This window comes from Triplophysa rosa, linkage group LG20 (assembly GCF_024868665.1).
Source record: "Triplophysa rosa linkage group LG20, Trosa_1v2, whole genome shotgun sequence".
In the NCBI taxonomy this organism is placed as follows: Eukaryota; Metazoa; Chordata; class Actinopteri; order Cypriniformes; family Nemacheilidae; genus Triplophysa; species Triplophysa rosa.
In genome coordinates, this window is record NC_079909.1 from 13,902,947 (window position 1) to 13,922,381 (window position 19,435).

Here is a 19,435-nt window from a genome sequence, read left to right on the forward strand (position 1 = left end):
TACAGCTTTTTGAAGGGGTACCTGACTAACAATTTAACAGGATAAACAAAACGAACCCCAAAGATGTTCTTAAGAGCTCTCTTGAGTTTGCTCTGTTTGTAGTGTAAAGAATTTCACAAAGAGCTTGGAAAACCCAGCTGTGCCTTTTAATGTGTTAAATGTGTGTCTTTAATTCAAGATGAGCAAAGCAGCAGCCTGTATTTATTGTGTTTAGGTGTGATGACAAGATTGCTTTGTTTTGTTTGCTCTCTTTATATAGAGCACTTCACAAGATAAAACACTGGTTCAGAAGCACTTCTGGTTTCAGTTTTTATTGATTTGGTATTATTACTTTTTAATCTTACATAATTAAATCTTAAAGATGTTCGTTTAACATTTTAATTCCGTTATAAATGTTCTATTGGTTGTATTTGGCTCAAACGTTTGTGTAGTGCCGAGTGTTGTTTATGTCTTCTGAAATGGTCTATAGCTTGAAATAAAACAATGTCATAAATAAAAATTAAGTTGTGAAGAAATTTAATTGATTTTTCATGAATGTAAGTATTTAGATGACAGTTTTATTCTAAAGTATTGTATGTTCTTTATAACAAAATGTGAAATTTTTCCTCTGCTTTGCATCTGCTAAATAAAAGTATTATTCTGTATTTATAAATTAAGCTATTGAGTAATGTGTATAATCTTATACTGTGTCTGATCCAATGCTTTAAAATAGGAAGATATATAAGGAAGATATTTGTATTCCAGTTTCAGGTTGTACGGATGCACTGCTGAAAGGTATGTATAGGCTAGAGGTCTCAAACTTTGTCCCTCCCCTTTACATTTCTCAGGGCAGTCCAAGCAGCCCTGTGTAGGCTTCATAAATCCAGTTAGTCCACTGGATCTTCCAACCTATGGACGGACGGAGGAATATAACTGCAGTGAGTTAAACTTTGTTTTTACTCTTTTATGTTGTTATGCTTCCCGCATGCACTGACGTATTTAACATCGACGCGATGAAAAATGACCAAAAGCAACTTTTAAATGATTGTTAAAGTTAAACGACGCACAGCATCGGCTGCACGGTTTCAACTTTTTTAACTTTATGCAAGAGAACAGAGCTGCCTCTTAGGTGCTTGAGCGCGCGCTTGAGATCTCTCTTCTCCCATCATTTCGTTATTCAGAGACAGCTCTTATATATCTACCATAGTAACCACCGTTTCCGCCAAAAAGTTACTTAAGTTATTTTAATGGGGTCTTAAAAAGTACTAGCCTGTTGACTTAATACATTTGGTGGCTAATACCGAGTAACCACAGATTATTGTACAGTAACGTTAGATTCGAAGACTCAGTCAGGGAAACTGTGGTAACTATGGCTGGTAATTTTTTAAAAGAAAGACAGCTACAAATACTTGAGAAACACCTGTTATGTTTTTTGCACTTATAAATAGTTAATAGTGCGCCTATTTAGTTCATAGCCAGAACTTTCTGATGAAATGCATTAAGTGCTATATTTCATTATACATGTTGAAGTGATTACATTAATAACATTTAAAATTAGGATGAAAGTGTCTGTCAGATGCATAAATGTATTTTATATCGTTAATTTAAAATAAAAAGGTTGGGACCAGTTGTTTTAAATCCAGTAGCAGGCTTTGCAAATGGCAAGTTGGTGTATAGGAGAGAAACATTCAACACAGTCTTTAAGATAGTAGGGCTAATGGTGTTTTTGGAAACAATTAAAGCAATTTCTTTCATCTGCCATGAAATCTGAACGTTCAGAGCCTCGGGACTCAGCAGTTTTCCAAATCAAACTGAACATGTTTCTCAGCTGTTTAATATAAAGCAATTCACTATAAAACACAGCACAAAGCAACAGGACTAACTGTCTTTACTACTACAGAGAAACACAGCTTTGCTGAATTACAGTACTTTAAATACTCTAACGTTTAACCCACAAAACACCTCAACATCTACAAAAATGGCTTTGGTTGTGCACTGAATGGCTCACATTGCTTTTTAATGTTAAAATAAGGGGGTTAATGTTCTTTCTTCATGCTAATCCTGTGCTTACTGAAATGTTGAGCAAACCAAACTACAGCCGTCCCATAAATGTCAAGCATATCAGAAAAAACGATCAAAAATAATCGAGAAATCAGATGGTGTGAAACAGATTTTAAGATCCATTGGAATATTTGCATTTGAATTCTACACCACACGTGCGTCTGTCTTTATGTCACATAATAGTAATGGGGATGAATGGTGTTTCATGATTAAGTAGAATCTTTCTTATGAGATCAGGCTTGGACAGCCCTGTGATTTTAAAATGTGGGATGGTCTTAAGAGGGTGAGCTCAACTATGAAGCCAGATGTTGGCTTTTACACAGTGACTGAAAGAACTCCACAGGAAATTTTCTGAGCTCTGTAATTCATCCCTCTCTCTTTCTCAAAGGTTTCACTGACTGCTTGCAGTGCATGAGAGGAACGCCGACTGTTGGGGTCTGGTGAGCATCAGTGTTTTGGATACATTTGTCAGCTGTGATAACACCAGGTACCAAGTTAAAATGGCCAGTCATCTTCTAAACTTGTTGCTTTTGCTGAGCACAAGTGGGTGTCTTTGTCAAAAGGATTGTACAGGTGTGGATTGCCCCGTACTGGACAAATGCATTGAAGAAGTATTGGACACTGGAGCATGTTGTGCCACGTGCATGAAAACGGGTTGCATGTGTGAGGGCTACCAATATTACGACTGCATCAGGGCCGGCTTCAGAAATGGTAAGGTTCCAGAAGGCGAGTCGTATTTCGTGGATTTTGGAAGTACTGAGTGCTCCTGTCCGCAGGGAGGTGGAAGGATCAGTTGCCATTATATGCCATGCCCTGAGATTCCTGCTAACTGCATTGAATTGACCGAACCTGCTGATGGGTGCATTCAGTGCGAGCGCGTTGGATGCGTTCACGGGGACCAGAAGTACGAAGCAGGTCACTCCGTCCAAATTGACCCGTGCCAGGTCTGCCACTGCCCAAGCGGTGGTGGCGACCTAATGTGCTATCCAATTCCAAATTGTGATCCGAATCGCGTTCCAAAACCCTTACATGTGCCAGCGGTGGCGGATGGCACGTCAGAGAGTCACTACAGAGACCATTTACTGCACATTCATCAAAGCTCTAGAGGTCCAATTTCCAAACTCCTTCCAGCTGCACGCAGTGATAACAATGGTCCTTTAAACCTGCATCCAAGCCACATTGTTGATGAAGAAGAGGATGAGGAAGACTATGATTATCCCCCAACAGATTATTTAGATCCATCCCTGCATGGTTTTGCCTCTCCCACCAAATCGTCCATCATATCAGTGTCAAATCCGCAGAATTTTACTCCCCGACAGGCTTTCCACAGGGCCACCAAATAAGAACTGAGAGAGATGCTTGGCATTCATAAATCCACAAGAGACAGGCCGCAGTTTCCCTCCCATAAGGCCAGTACAGATCGGATGAAGATCAGCACTCATAAAGACAAACCAAATGAAGAGAACTTTCTGAAATATAAAACAGTCCAAGAACAATTTATCCTTCCTGTGGAAACCACTAACAGAGTGGGAATCTCCTCTCGCAAAGAAACCACCCAGAGCTTCAGTCTTTATAAAGAACGCTCCAATCAAGAGGACTTAACTGATGCGGACAGCAATACAGACAGTGAACACCTTGCATTTCCTAAAGAAACCTCTGAGGGGGATATTTATAACTTAGAGGATGACACCACAACCACGGAGTCCGCAACAACAGTAGAGCAAACTACATCTCAACTCTGGGAAACCACAGCTTCACGGCAAACCGCTTGGAACGGCGTATCAGAGAGTCAAATTTTGGAAGCAGACAGTTCTGAACGAGAAGAAAGCATCACAGCTGCTTTGAACCAAACTACTATCCATGATGGTACTCAACCGGCCGTTGTTGATGGCAATACAAATATCCTGAACAGTTTAGATCCTGTTCAGCAAAGTGTGACAGCATCAGGCGTTGACTCGAGCCAAACTTTACCAGAACATGGAAAATCACCTTTAGAGCCTGAAAAGCCCTCAGAGGAACACAAACAGCTTTCAGCAACCCACATGGTAGACCACGAAAAACTCATTGAAAACCACAAAAACCCCACAGAGGAGCTGGCGCGGTCCTCTGGAGACCACAAGACCAAGTCTGAAAGGAAACAGAAGTGGCAGTTGTTCTCTCCGGAGGAATTCACTCCAACCAGCCCATCTCCTAACACACAGTCTCACAGTCTGTTTAACTTCAGTGAAGAGCAGGAAGAGGCAGACAACACCCTCAGCTCTCATTCTAGGATGAAGGAGGGTGAGTTTACAAATTATTGGTTGTCATTTATGTTTAGAGTGCTGGATTGTTATGGTGAAGAGTTTTAGTGCATCATTAATGCTAATGTGATTTATAGTCGACATTCACCAGGTGCCACAGACCCTGATTCTGAAAACCTGGCGAGTTGTCAAAGACAATCACAGCTGTGTAAAGATGACTGTAGTACGTTGTTGAGGAATAGACCGGGCCCCCCACCTTACGACAAGACTAAACAAACAGGCCTCTCCAAATGTTTACCGTAACTTGTTTTCCCAGCTCACATGGCAGGTTACCAATTAAAGTATTTGTGGTGTCACGCAGGGCTTAGGAAAACTGTTTGCTGTCATGTTAGATTTTAGCATGTGATTATAAGGACTGCAGGAATTGTGAGCTGGAGCATAAATATTCGACTCAGGGGGGCCGTCTGGGTCGTGAAGCCAAGCGCTGCTCCTGCTGGGTACATCCTCTCTGTTTAGGCGTGAGTATTCACTCACACACCACACATCACCTTTGTGTCGCTCAACACGTTCAAAGCTTCAATTAGCAGAAAACATTGCAAGGTATAAACACACCATTGAGTGGAAAATGGCTTGGGACTTTGAACCGTGAGGTGTTTATGTGGGGTTTGTTTTGCGCACAGTAATTCATCTTGACTGGTGCTGGAACTGTGAAATGTTTAATTGGGCCTTTAAAAGAGGCACAAAGGTAACTTGATGCGTTTACATTCCTGCTAAATAATGCTTGTTGAAATGTGCATTCAGACGTTTTATAAATTCAGATGGAGGCCAGAAAAATAGGTCAAATTGGAAAGTAATTGTGTTCTGAGGGAGTAAATCCCATACAGTAATCTAAAAGTATACAGCTGTGTGATTTAATTGTATGAAGAGCATTTTTCTGTCATATTTTACCACCCCAAAATCATAAGAGATATGAAAATATGTTTTGTTTGAAGAAAATTAAGCTTGTTTTAGAATTTTTTGATATTTTTACAAATGGAAATGTCTCTTAAAGGTCCAGTGTGTAATTTTTTGGAGGATCTATTGACAGAACTGCAATATAATATACATAACTATGTCTTCAGAGGTGTATAAAGAGCCTACACAATGAAGCGTTATGTTTTTATTACCTTAGAATGAGCTATTTCTATCTACACACACCGGGGGTCCCCTTGCATATAATTCGCCATGTTCTGTCAGCCTTCGTAGTGTTTCAAAAGGGAGGGGTGGAGTGTGCGGTTGGTTGAAATTCGCAACCTTGCTGCTAGATTTCACTGGCTGGACCTTTAAAGCTAAAGGGCCTAACAATTATTAATGTTATAAAACAGTTAAAAATATGAAAATATACTGTAGGGCAAATGTGCTTAATTTGTACAAAAATAATTTAACAATGGAAATAATTCAAATGGTATAAAAAAAGATTACTATGCTTTAGGCAAAATATTGTAATTATTTTTATTATTTTATTATATTTGGAAATGAAATGCAACCTGTGCATGTTTTCATGGTAAAACCATACAAACATTTCTGTCTTGTATAGATATTAGGAAATTATGAAGTTAAAAATCTGTCATAATTTACTCACCCTCTTTCTTTTCAAATCTGTATATATCTGTATTTTGCAGAAGAAAGTCATACGGGTTTGAAATCACAAGAGAGTGAGTAAATGATGACACAAGTTTCATTTTGGGTGAACTGTCCCTTTAAGCATAAGTCTGTTGCCAAAAGTAAAACATGTTTTCAACAACTGTTGTTTGCATAACAATGATAGATGTAACCTTTTGTATGGGATCGAATAACTCAATCTGTTATCTCTCATTGTTCTTGTGCTCAAGTTACAATAGTTTGTCTTGCCTGAGCTTTCATCATCTGGGCATGGTCAGCATACAGCATCTTCAAATAAAAAATGGTTTTGTTGTGACCAAGACAAGACATTAACCAAAACAAAACCCTGTCCCACCCCCAACCCGTTGCCCTAAACAGCTTTGGCAAAGCTCACGCTCCCACTTAAGCAAGTTCCCTGGTAAATGATAATAGCAAGAGTAAAGTCTGGAGAGGTCAGTACAGATTATTGTGACAAGGCTACTCCAACTAAAAGACAACATTGCACAATTAGTTTGATAAGCAGGGGAATTAGTTATCTTGCAAATGCCAGTTGGCCATTGCTCAAAATAAACAGCTCTCACCGGATAGAGACACTTGGAGCTCTCAACATTTTGCCTCTCCGCATTGCGCGAGTGCGATAATCAGGGAAAGCGAGAGGGTACAGTTCTGATAATATGTTTGGCAGGGAAGAAGTTTATGTTTACGCACACACCGGCTTTACCAACATGTGCGTTGAATTTGAAGTCAGAGAGTGTAGCCGAAAATGTGCTATGGTGATGAGAGATAAGTTCTGAAAATGCAGATTTTGCAACGGACAAAAGTGATGGAAAGTTTTGAATCAAATCAGTTATTCCCAACCACGGTTATGCACACATTTGAGCATTCCAATATTTCAATTTTGTTTTCATCTTACAATTTACTAGTTTCTATAGAGGATATGCAAATAGCCAAAACAAAAACAGAGAAGTCATATAAAGACAGCTGTATATTTCTTTACTTTTCATTAATTTTAAAGTGATAGTTCACCCAAAAATGAATTCTGTCATCATTTACTCACCCTCGTGTCATTTCAAATCTGTATGACTTTCTTTCTTCTGCAGAACACAAAAGAAGATATTTTGAAGAATGTTAACTGGCACTCAATTCACTAGTTTTGTGTCCATACAATAGAAGTGAATGGGTCCCGGCACTGTTCAGTTACCAACTTTCTTCAAAATATCTTTTTTTGGGTTCTGCGGACGAAAGAAAATCATAAAGGTTTGAAATGACAAGAGGGTGAGTAAGTGACCACGTTTACATGGACGTCAGTAATCGAATTATTTGCCTTATTCTGAGTAAGCTAATATTACGATTAAGGTGTTTACATGAGTTGCTTTAAGAATATACCTTTCATGTTCCTGTTTTACATATTACACTACATAGTTTGATTGATGGCATACGTCATTACGTCCCTAAGCGACGCCGTTCGACGTTCCCTCCATAATTTCATGCATCAACAAACAGTTCGTCTTCGCCATGGTACCACATACAGTTTTTGGTGTTTCATTTATTTTCTAGAATTGTTGGCATCTTTCTTGTTTCCCGTTCGGACCAAAAATGTGCTTTCTTGCTTGAAGCCATGTTGTTTGCCTTAAAACGAAACGGCTGTCCACTGCCGTGCATGTGTGTAACCTGTCGCAAAGTGCCGCGGAAGTTCCTACGCACCGGTAATAGTGCGATTAAGGTGTGTACATGTCTATACCTCACTTCGATAATGAGTGTAGACGGGTTAAGCTAATCAAAAAGCTCTGTTTACGTGGTACATTCTTAATCAGAGTATTGTCTTAATCGTGTTAATATCGGATTATTGTTGTCCATGTAAACGTGGTCAATGATGTAAATTTTATTTTTGGGTGAACGAAGACAGCAAATAGATTTTTGTGATTTTGTTACATAGCTGAATTTAAATGATGGTTGGGAAACATGATTTAAAGAGTCTTTCATTTCTTAAGGTCCCATAAAAGCTTAACCATTTAAGAATGTATAACACATGGTTGGGGAGATATTTTCGAGAGGTCATGCTGTGAAATTTTATTGATCAGACAGATATTCTGAACCAAGGCATTTATTAAAGGTGAGCCCTTCATGTGGTCACTTGCTTGAACATGGAGAACTTTAGTGTTGTTGTTGATATCCTCTTTTGCTTCAAAATGTTTACTGCCAGCAGAATGCAGTGATTTGTGATCCTGACTTCTCATTCAAATGCATCTAGCCTCACATTTAACACTTAAGAGAGTCAAAGTCATACTGAGATAATGATAAGGGCAGGACTCTGGAGATTTATTTCTCCCCTCGAGCATGACACTTACTGCAGGAAATAGTACATTTAAGTGTGCTAGATTTGTTTGTTTCCTTTTCTAGCCTCGTACAACAACAGTTTTTGACTCTCAGCCTTAATTAAACATGTAATTAGACTGCAGTTGTAGACAACAGAGTTTGGAAATGTCCATTGTGATTTAATCATTTAAATATAATAATAAAATCAAGATTATAACTTTGAAACCTCATTACATTCCAGACCTATATGACTTTCTTTCTTCTGCAGAACACAAAAGATAAAACAACATTGAACCCCGCTGACTTCCATAGACATATAACCACTGAGACATTTTTCCAAAATATATTTTGTGTTCCACAGAAAAATAATCACTGAATGCCGGTTTTGAATGACATGAGAGTGAATAAATGATGGCAATATTTGTATTTTTGGGTGATCTATCCCTTTAATGCGCCGTCACTTAAGCACCCACCCTTATAAATACTTACATAGCCTCACGTGCCCACATATCACAATATAACAATTAAATGTAGTATTCAAATATTTCCTTTTGGCTTTTAACAAATCTGACATGTTAGCACTAGAAAGACAGACAGTTCTTTCAATCACGTTGGCTGCTTTCTTCGAGAGCTCACGCCAGAAAGATTTTATTCCATGTGGAGAAGCAGAGTATGTCTGAGACGTCTGTAGTTTCTGAGATGAATGGCCTTTGTGTTTGAGTCCATTCCAAGACATATGGAATTGGACAAACAGATCATTGTGGCTTATGTATGCTCTCTGCATCCTTAAAAATATGAGTCTCTGTAAGATAAATGGCAGAGATCCTCATGCATGTCATATTCATTCCATCAACCTCAAAGCCTGTATTCTTCCCAATGTAAATTCCTGATGATTGGATTTTATAATCCGTGAATCAGATATCTGTTGGGTATTTTTTGCCTTGGTAGTTTGACAACCGACAGTGTACCAGGTTTTAGAGATAGAGCAAGTTAGATTTTACTTTGACTTTTTTTGTTTGTTTCTTCAGTCCGTTGTTTTGTTTAATGAAGCTGTGTATTAAACTGGAACAGAAGTAACATCCAAAAAACGCACACATTTTTCATACATCAGTATCCCGCAGACATGAGCGATCAATCGTTTCTCATCAAAGATGGACACAAAGCCGCATAAAGTTTGTGTTGTCTTTCCAGAGGACTCAGAGATCGGTTGTCCAACAAAGTCTCCAGCACCATCAGCAACGTATCAGCACATCACAATATTACACAAAAGACATCAGTGTGCTGCAGTTGTCAGTGGATGTCAGACATGAGTTCAGTGCGATCACATGTCTTGTTTGTGATAAATATTACAGGACGTCAGAGTCTGTTGTGGAAGGACTATGTAGGGTTTGTGTTGTGTGAGAGAGAGATTGAAGTGATAATTCTATTCACATTGGACAGGGCCGGGACCTAGTCATCATGCTTTTGTCTTGTGTCATCCGGGAAATGTGGTTTTGTCAGGGGTGTGTCGTGTAAAGTAAACGGCTAGATCATTACGCTTGCAACACCAAGGTCACGGGTCAGTCGGTAGAGATCACACATTTTAAAGGTCCAGTATATGAAATTTAGGGGCATCTAGCGGTGAGGTTGCAAATTGCAACCAACGGCTCACTTCACCCCTCTCTTTCGAAGCACTACGGTGGCTGACCCAGAACTAAGATGTCGTCACGTTTTCGCTTCTTTGCTGAAGGAGATAACGTATTTACGAAACGCGCTCTGTAGAGCAGTTTGTCCGTTTAGGGCTACTGTAGAAACAACATGGTGAATTCTATGTAAGGGGACCTGCGGTGTATGTATATAGAAATAGCTCATTCTAAGATAATAGAAACATAACGCTTCATTATGTGAGGTCTTTATACACCTCTGAAGACGTATGTATATTATATTGCTTTTCTTTATCCTCCAAAAAATTACACATTGGACCAAGTCACTTTAGGTCAAAACATCAGAATAATATACAAGCTGCATATTCTTTATGCAGCTTATATTATTATACTATATTTTTTGAAAAAAGTCATGGCCTTATAAGTACCCTGTATATTCCTTGCCTTTTTCCTAGTGTGCCAGGATAATTTAAAGTCACGGAGAGAATACTGTACATCATTTCACAAAATGGGTGAAAAGTGTCAGTTATTGCCTCTTAGAGCCAAGCGACTGGGTTCTGCTTTCTCAGCAGGAGTGATTTCTCAATCCCCATGAGCCTACAATGCCGTCAAAACCTTGAGAAATTTAACGGCAATCCGTATATTCGCAATCCTTTCAATGACGGTCTCCATCAAACGTGGACATCCATGGAACAATATACGAAAATAGACCAATTGTGTGCTTCTGCTCAGAAAACAGCCTCCCATCCTATAGGCAATGTTGTAGGAAATATAAGAATGTGTTTGGGTTCCTGCCACTGCTTTACTGTCCTTGAGAAATCACCCTTTATTCTCTCTGCACCTCTTTGCCTTTTTGTTCACCCTGACGCTCAATGAAATGTGTGAGGTGGAGCAGCAATTCTCTATTCGGAGTTGAGCTGACAGTCTGGAGTAGAAAAGCAGCCATGACTCTTTCTGAAATAGAAAATAATATTCAAGAGTCTCTCAAGCAGGGAATTTAAAATACTATGAGATTTCTGAGGTGAATAATGCCACATCCAAGGAGTGAGATTTTCTAAGGCGAATTTTTGTTAGAGTGCCAATTTCACGCACATTCATACCGAAGTTTGACTTGTTCTGTAGGTCAGTGGCGCCTTTGATTTGTTAAAGTCTTTTATCTTATCTACATATGCAGTAGGACAAATTGATTTTTCCTCCTTTTGTTCCTTTTGAGTTAGAGCTGCGATATGTTTACACACTTTCAAATTCACCTCATGCCTTTTATGCACCCTATTCCTGAAAAAAAGGGCATTGTGGGTAGCCATCAGCAACTACCCTAAGTGTTGTATATTCGAGAGTAAAAGGTCTGTTTTGGAAATCATACCTGGAAATCACTCAAGTGCTTTGTGCACAGTTGTTTTCAAAAGCAATTAAGATTATAATCTTTCCCATCGATGTGAAACAATGGCGCTCCCAGCTAACCTTTATCTACAACAATCCATAAACTAACAAAAGGTTTTGTTTAGTATACAGTATAGGAGTTTAGACAAAAGTGGACGACATTATAACCTCAACATCTCATAATGATGAAGTATCAGCATGTGAGATGTTTTCAAGGAGCTCACACTGAGAGTTAAACTGAGCTTCAGGTTTGAAGTGCAGTTAGTTGACCTAATGGGAAACGAAGAGGTGTGATTATCAGTGAGTGATTTACACTAGTTGTAAAGATGTGACACTGGTTTCCATGTTTTATAGGGACATCCCATAGACTTCCACTGATTTTATATCAGGCTTATGATATATTCAATCCCCTACCCCAACACCTAAACCTTATAATCACACAAACCTTTCTGCATTTTTTAATTTTCATTAATTATCATTCTGTATGATTTATAAACTGTTTTCCCTCATGGGGACCTAAAAAATGTCCCCACAAGATCAAAACCTACCGGTATTACTATTTTTGTGGGGACATTAGGTCCTTACACAGTGATGAATACCAGTACACACACACAAACACACATCTCACAGGACTTTTTATTGCTGCTGTATGCTTAAATATTTAGCTGTTGAACCACTGTTGCCAAAATGTTTAGAAATGCTGATTAAAGGCAAATTTGTATTTCTTTCTAGAGTTGCGTATAGATGGTTTCAACTTAACGACATAAACAAACGTTACTGCCCATGCACACTTTTATGACCCCAACTAAATTTCTGGTACACATTCACAAACAAAAGAGTGCCTGTAGATTATTTCTGATAACAATCAAAAGAAACTAAGAAGAACCGTTACTTGGCTAAACTTGTCTCTCCAATATTTTGAATTTAGACTCCGATACCAAGCTCAACCGCTCGACGTCAATGTACCATACATTTTTTTTTAAATGCGACCGAACTACAGGACCCATTCATCAAACTGTTTATTAAATAAAATGAAAACACAACAAAATTCAACAAATCGTTTATTTAATACAATAATTATACAGTAAAATAATAATACTAATTAATATTAACATAAATTAAATTAAATATAAATAGTTATATTATTAGACATTAGCCAAACACAAACCGGAAGTTAACTGGGGGTCAGGCGCCTGTGCATCTGATGAAACGGTCTATATAGTACATAAGTTATAATATCATATAGAAATGGGGGTAGGCTAGAAAGCGCTCCTGTTATGCTTTAGGTTCTTGCATTCTTGCATTTAGTTCATTCTTTAAATGATTTTTTCTTATTGCACCGAATGTGAGTGCAATGTTAGTGGTGATATCAGTTAGCACAATAGGAAATGACTTGACCTGGAATGCAAGTGCTGGAATGCAGGAGTCCAAACTAATTCCTCTTTGTGCTACTTCATATTAGTAGAAAGGCGAGTCTCTGACACATCCCTGTTTACCTCTGCCTCCTTCCTGGATGTTTCTTTTGTACGCTGGAGTATTGTTGACGTGCGCCTGAGAGTGATAGATTACCAGACGCGAACAACTTGATGGAGTGCGGAGAACCGGATGGGGATGCAGGTCACTGCAAGAGATTAGACTCGTTAAACAAAGAGACTTCATGTAGAGTTAAACAACATTGTCTTTGGAAATGCATTATGCATCTGTTTTGAAGGCTTTTAGTGTAATTAGAAAAGGGAGTCTTGAGTCATTTATGGAAGAAAATGACGGGAGGGGGTGATGCTGAGTTTGATATTGTTTTAGAGCTGCTAAATGTACAGTATAAGGAGAAATTAGCGATTTTAGGAGGTGTTGTGTATTGTTTTCTTGTAGCAATGTGTGTAGTAGGTCAGGTCTTTTTAAGTAATTGTAACCACTTCATTTACACATAAATTGAAAAAATCCATTAGAAATTCTGAAGTAAACGGTTTGAATATTTTCCTCAGGGTTGCTTTTATCTGATAAATTAGATACAATTATTTTTGGTACAAGGTTTTTTTAATGATCTTTTTGAAGGCTTTTTGGTCGGCGAGGAATTTCATTTTAGCTAGAATAACGAGAATATGGCATTAACAGCTGGACAGGAATTCACACTGTTAATTTTAACAGACGGCTCTAAAATAAAAGGCAAATAACGAACGTATCATTTCTATTGCCAATTATTGTAATGATGGGAAAAGAGTAGATTTTGTTTTTTAAATAGGGTCAGGTAAAAAATTCAGGTATTCCTTGTCGCTGTTATTTCTTCTGTTTGAATAGTACTTTTCCATTCGTTGACTTCGGAAAAAAACAAAAATGGAGACCGCTTAACAGGGGTAATGTGAGAAAAAGTCTGCTAATTTGAAAGAGAATCGATTTTCATTCATGAGCCCAGAGCGTCTCTGCACGCTCGCTTAAAATTGAAAGGCTTCAGGCACTGTTCAAAGCGCTGAGTTCATAGATATTGTTTATTAAAAAGTAAGTAGGGTTCAAGTGTGCCGCACATTTAGAATTACATGGAACATGTACTTTTAGGGCCCTGATTTTTAATGCAGCCAGAAATAAAAACCAATGTTTGAAGCCCTCCAGTACTTTATGTCAAAGTGATATACTTTGCAAGTTAATGGGCCAATGTTGGGGATTGGGAATGTATTTGTCACTGGGTCTGATATATTGCAAGCGGAGTGCTCAGATTTTAAATTGTGTCCTTCCCGTGAAGTGACATTTATGTTTAGTCTCAGTGTATCATATTTCTAAACAATTTAAATAGCTGTCATTCTTAGTGTTTGAAGCAGGCCCAAATGAAATGTTACGTGCAAACACAGATTTTAGCAATATTTGGCAACATCTGTCATTTGCAAAATTCTGCATATTCTCGCCCCGCTTTGTTAATACAATATTCTTGCCTGGTTTTCTAATGCTTTAGCTACTCTAAAGTGTTTTAACCATCCGTATATCAATTCCTCAGATTTCCCCCAAAATCTGAAAATGCAAATAGCCTGCAGAATCCATCTGGGCCTAGTTAGAATTGACAGACTGTGTATGATTCCACAGTACCTTGTTTAAGGTCAGAGAAAAAATGGAAATCTTCTCAAAACACAGTTTTGCTGATGAACATTATGTATAGCCTTTGTTTGTATAATACAGAGTGCAGTAAACCTTAATGAGAAATATGTGATGATGTTTCTTCATGCTTTGTCCTTTTAACACACTCCCAGAAATTAACATTGGACTTCCTCACTTAATCTGGAAAGGAACGATCCAATTTGTGCCATTTGATAGAGGTTTTAAACAAAGCAGAATAAATATTTGGCTCATTTAACGTCTGTGGTTTCTGAACAATGCTTGCCGTGGAAATAAGGAATCTGTGGATGATTTTGAGGGTTTAGGTCAAAGTCACCAGAAAGTTCAGATAATTGTTGCCTTAAGGTCAAAATGTGAGTAATTTAAGGGTCATATGGCTAACCGGAAATCAACTTCTCATCTCAAGTTCATGTCATTGTGCTCTAGTGAGCCCTGAATGCTTTTAAGATAAAAAAAGATTATTTGGCTTCTTGAATGTGCAGATATGGCATAGGTTTAACCCAACTTAATGATTGTTGATTGAATCACCAGAAATGTTACACATAACGTTGCTTTCTGATGTCATGAAACTACAATTGTTTTAAACCAAAGCTTTCAAAAAATGACCTTGATCCTGCAGATGTTCTTTGACTGTCTGCAGAAAAAAAGGCCTTTTTTGAAGAGTTTTGAAGAGCGCTTTGTTTTGTAACCATCTGCATTACAGATGCTGATCTAACAGAAGAATGGCAGTGATTTTTGTTTTCACACCACACATTAGCATTTCTCAACATGTGTGACAAAACCATGAGATTTATAGAACAGCATGATAAATACTGAGAATGATCTGAATACTCTTCGTAATATTCAGGCTGTTGGAAGGAAAGTCCTTGAAAAAGATGTCGTAATTAAAAGCAAAGTTTTAGGCTTCATGCAATACTGTAAGTAATACATTTTCTGAAATGTGTCCTTGCAGATTTCACTATTCATTTGTATAGCTTCAACGTTAAATGTTCCTAATATTTGTTGTAGAGAAACTTGCACAAACATCTGACAGTCATTCAACTGCTCTGAATCATCACTCAAGCTCTCCTGCTTTTATAGTGTCATAAAATGACATCCATTGAATTCAGAGCGCAACTTATTTGCCATGCATAAATAAACATTTCCAAATACATGATTCCAGGGTCATAAAAAAGGCCTTCAATCTCATTTATGGCTGTGAAAGTTAAACAGGAAAGCAGGGAAGTTTTTCTAGTTGATTGCTGGGAGATCCTTTTGTTTTGTCTCGGGGTCTTTTTTGTTGTAATGCTGTACAGCCTGAGTTCAGACCGTTTACAGCGTCCGGAGGAGTGTTTTTTTCAGAATTGTACATTTAAAGCCAAACCTTAACCAATTTAAGGGTTTTGGTGACCCGTTGTTGATGCCTCATCTGACTTTGAAATGAATAATCTAGAATGTCTGATGCTCCATGCATCATTACTTTTGAGTTTACAGCCCAGGTTTTTTTGCACTGTGTTGGACAGTATAAGTGAATTTTAACGTGGTTTTAAAGAATGTTGAAATACATGGTTTTGGCAGCTGCAAGCATAATCAAATCAGCCAAAATATTTAATCATTGAACACACAAGAGATGGATGATTTGAAGAATGTTTTGATTGACAGGCGTTGTGATTTCTGAGGACATCTAAAGAGCTTTCTTCTGAGTTCAGCAGGGACAGATTTCATGTGGATTTGATGCAGTTGAACAACTTTGTTAGTATGTTGTAGTGGTTTTATATTAAGGTATCAAACAGGCGTTCCAATCTCCTTTCTCTGTTTACTGGTGTGTCTATCCACTGATTAGCTATAAACAACTTACGGCGCTATTGTGTGAGATGTTTAGAACAGATGGACATTTATCTCAAAGTTCAGGAGTTCGGCTGGTACAGCAGCCGGTGACCTCAGTCAAGCGCTCCAGGAGGCCCGGAGCGCCCGCGAGCCTCTTGTGTCACTGCCGAAGTGATTTTATAATCAGATCTTTTCAGATGTTTGGTACTTCAAAGCACATTCAAAGATGATGAGAGTGTCTGGTTGTATTTACTTGGTTTTAAGGGTCACATCTAAGCAAGCCCATTTTATTACATCCTCACAGGCTGGCAGGAAATAACCGGCTTGAAAAGACTTTTGAGGAATTTAGGGAAAAGAGTTATCAAGCCCCCTCTGCATTTCTTTACCTTGTGCTCAGAAGTAATTGGTTATAATCATATAAAATTCATTTCTCTGATACGCAGCATGTCGGAGCAAAGCTGGATTTTTGAGAATGTATTTGTATGGTGTTCATGCCACGCTGGTTTTGTAAGCTTAATTAGATTCAGTGCTTCATTCTCACTGAGGGATGAATTATTCAAAATTACAAGTTTCAAATGAGTCATTACTAAATTCATGTATTGTACTATATCGTGACTCCTACAATTTGTTCAAAAGATCAGGCAGAAACGCTCCTCGAATTTGCTTATCGAAATTGGTCCTGAATTTGATTGTTAAAGATTTAACTGCTAAGTCGGTTCATAATGACGCATGTGATGATGTACATACCAGGACTGTTTGTTTAATTGTCCCATTTCGCATCAGTTTTCTTTTTCTCTGTACAAAGTATTGCAGGCAAGATCTTTTATGGCTTTTCTATAAATCCAAATTGGGCTTCATCGCTGGCTTGCGTTCTGTCAATGCTAATATTTCTGTCAGCCCATATGCCTGCCTTTCTTGTTAGAAAAGCGTTTGCTGCAATCTCCCTTCTGTCTGGATTATAAAAACATAGTGTCAGATGTTTCTCCTCCTAATGCTTACTGTGGTATTGGCTCCAGGTTCGATAGAAAGCTGTTGTGCGGCTGGACAGAAATGGGCAGAGGAGAATCAGCATTGCAACTTTATGCCTGTGATATCAGAAGACCTCAGCTCTGTGTGCAGGTAAGCTGGTTAACCTTTTCAATGCATTTGCATTTTGTAAACAATTCCTTTAGATACCAGTTATATGTCTAAAGTACTAAGAAAAAAACAAACAGCTAAAAATTGGTATAGAGAACCAGAGAACAGAATCTGTGTTGCAGCTGTGTGGCTTTTGGTTTTATTCCTCTCATGAACTTCCCAGCGTTCAGTGAATGCAGTCTATGATTTCTTGGGCTTACTGTATGTGTAATGCAAATGAGACGGTAAAGGTTGCTACGATTGGTCAAATGCATGCAATCATTTAAGAGGCTTTGCAGACCGTTCATTCTAACTGAATTAGATTCAAGAATTGCATATGTCATGTTTTAACATGTGCATTTCTTCTGTTTTATGCAAGTGTTGTCCAGAAGCAATGCTGTTCAGGTGCTCTGAGGGAGAGCAGGTGTCAGGCTGGCATAAATGCAGCGAAAGCTGGACAGGCGTGTGAGGAAGGAAACAGCTCACCCTGTGGAGAAGACTCTCATAAGGTACAACTCTTAGCCAAGAGAAAACTGAGACATTCATTATCTAAGTGACAAGTTATGAAATACCAATACAGAAGAAAACAAGTGTGTTCTGATAGGGTTGTGGACAGCAGAGACTCAGCAATGCTTAAATACAAATAAATGCATGCAAATAACTTCATAACTGTGCATAGTGAGGATTGAAAAACTATTTATAACTTTTGAAAGGGATCTAAAGACACTTCCTATATATTTTGGTGTTCCAACACAATCTCACAGGAATTTGTAAGTTTTTTTATGAGGTGATTCATTCATATGAATTTGTATAATCTTAATAGTTTTAGTACGATTCACATCGTACAAATTCTTATGGATTAGTCACCTTGTAAAATATATGAATTCCGGTCAGATCAACCAATGTGCATCATGGTATTTTTTATTTTTTATTCATAACAATATGGAGTGTTACAGTGTCAGTGATTTACAATATCACACTTTTCCTCAGTGGTGTTATTACATAATGTAAATGTGAGTAAATGTTAGTCTTTCAATACAGTTTATTTGTTTACAATTCTTAACTATTAGAACCTTTTTGGAAGGTTTTATTTTTTTGAACCTATTTTATTAGTATTTTACCCAAAATGCAATCAATGAACAGTCAAACTCTAATAAATATAAAATGTAAAATAAATACAATAAAGATAATTAAATAAAAATGGACAATATAAAAAAAGACATTATAATATATAAAATAAAAAATATTATATAAATAAATATGGTGTAAAAATTATAAATATAAATTATTAATAATTATATATGTACGATTAAAACAATACAATAAAAACGAAACCAGAAGTGCTGCTGGACCAGTGTTTACATCTTGCAAAGTGGTCTATATACAGTACATACTTTTATTAGTTCGTTTTTTTAAATAGCAATGTTTGCTTTTTGTTTACTTTTGTACAATAAACAATTTTGATTCTGTCACTGTGCCTATGTAACATCTGTATCACTGAGAACCACTTCATCAGGCCTTGTACTCGCAAGTGTAAGATGTGCTTAATTAACTGAAATGATGTACTCTTGTGAACAACGGAATACAACACAGCTGCAAACTTCCACACTGAATGTTTTTTCATGTATTTCCGTCTCCGTCTGGCTGTTTGACTTAGGACTGCTGCAGCTGCTGCGCTTTGGGTCTGCTTCTGCGCAGGGAAGGCAAAGATTGTAAAGCGCATCGGTACCTTAGCTACCCATGTGGACACGTGTTCCTCGCGTGCTGCGAGGATGGAGAGGAGGGGCTTTCTCCCCCCACCCTGAAGAAAAAAGAGAGGCCGGAGCCGACTGCTACTCCTAAGAGAGGTAAAAGACTTGTGCACACACAAACTCTCAAACACGCCACACATTCGTGTTTATTGGAATAGAAAATCCAAAAATTCACATTCTGTCACTGTTTACTCACTGTCATGTTCCAAGGGTGTTATTCATTCAGCCTCATGTTCCCAGCCCATATGCTGTTGTTTTTTTTAAGCCTTTTCCAAAAAAATAAGCCATAAAAGATGTCCATGTGAATCATAAGCTGTCTTCTGAAGCATATTTTAAAGTGAGAATTAGATGTTTGAGGGTGTTTTCTGTTATTTGAAGCTTAACCGTCACTGCTGTTGTATGG

General features: G+C 37.9%; 1 protein-coding gene across 1 annotated transcript in view; it reads left to right on the forward strand.

The window, feature by feature from the left end:
- The first annotated feature begins 861 nt into the window (after positions 1-861).
- fbln2 (fibulin 2) overlaps positions 862-19,435 on the forward strand; it is a 54,645-nt gene continuing 36,071 nt past the window's right edge. Inside the window, 5 exon segments of the mRNA XM_057362814.1 lie at positions 862-917; positions 2,429-4,320; positions 17,182-17,284; positions 17,661-17,790; positions 18,939-19,128. Coding sequence (XP_057218797.1) covers positions 2,541-4,320; positions 17,182-17,284; positions 17,661-17,790; positions 18,939-19,128 — 2,203 coding nt within the window. The 5' untranslated portion in view covers positions 862-917; positions 2,429-2,540.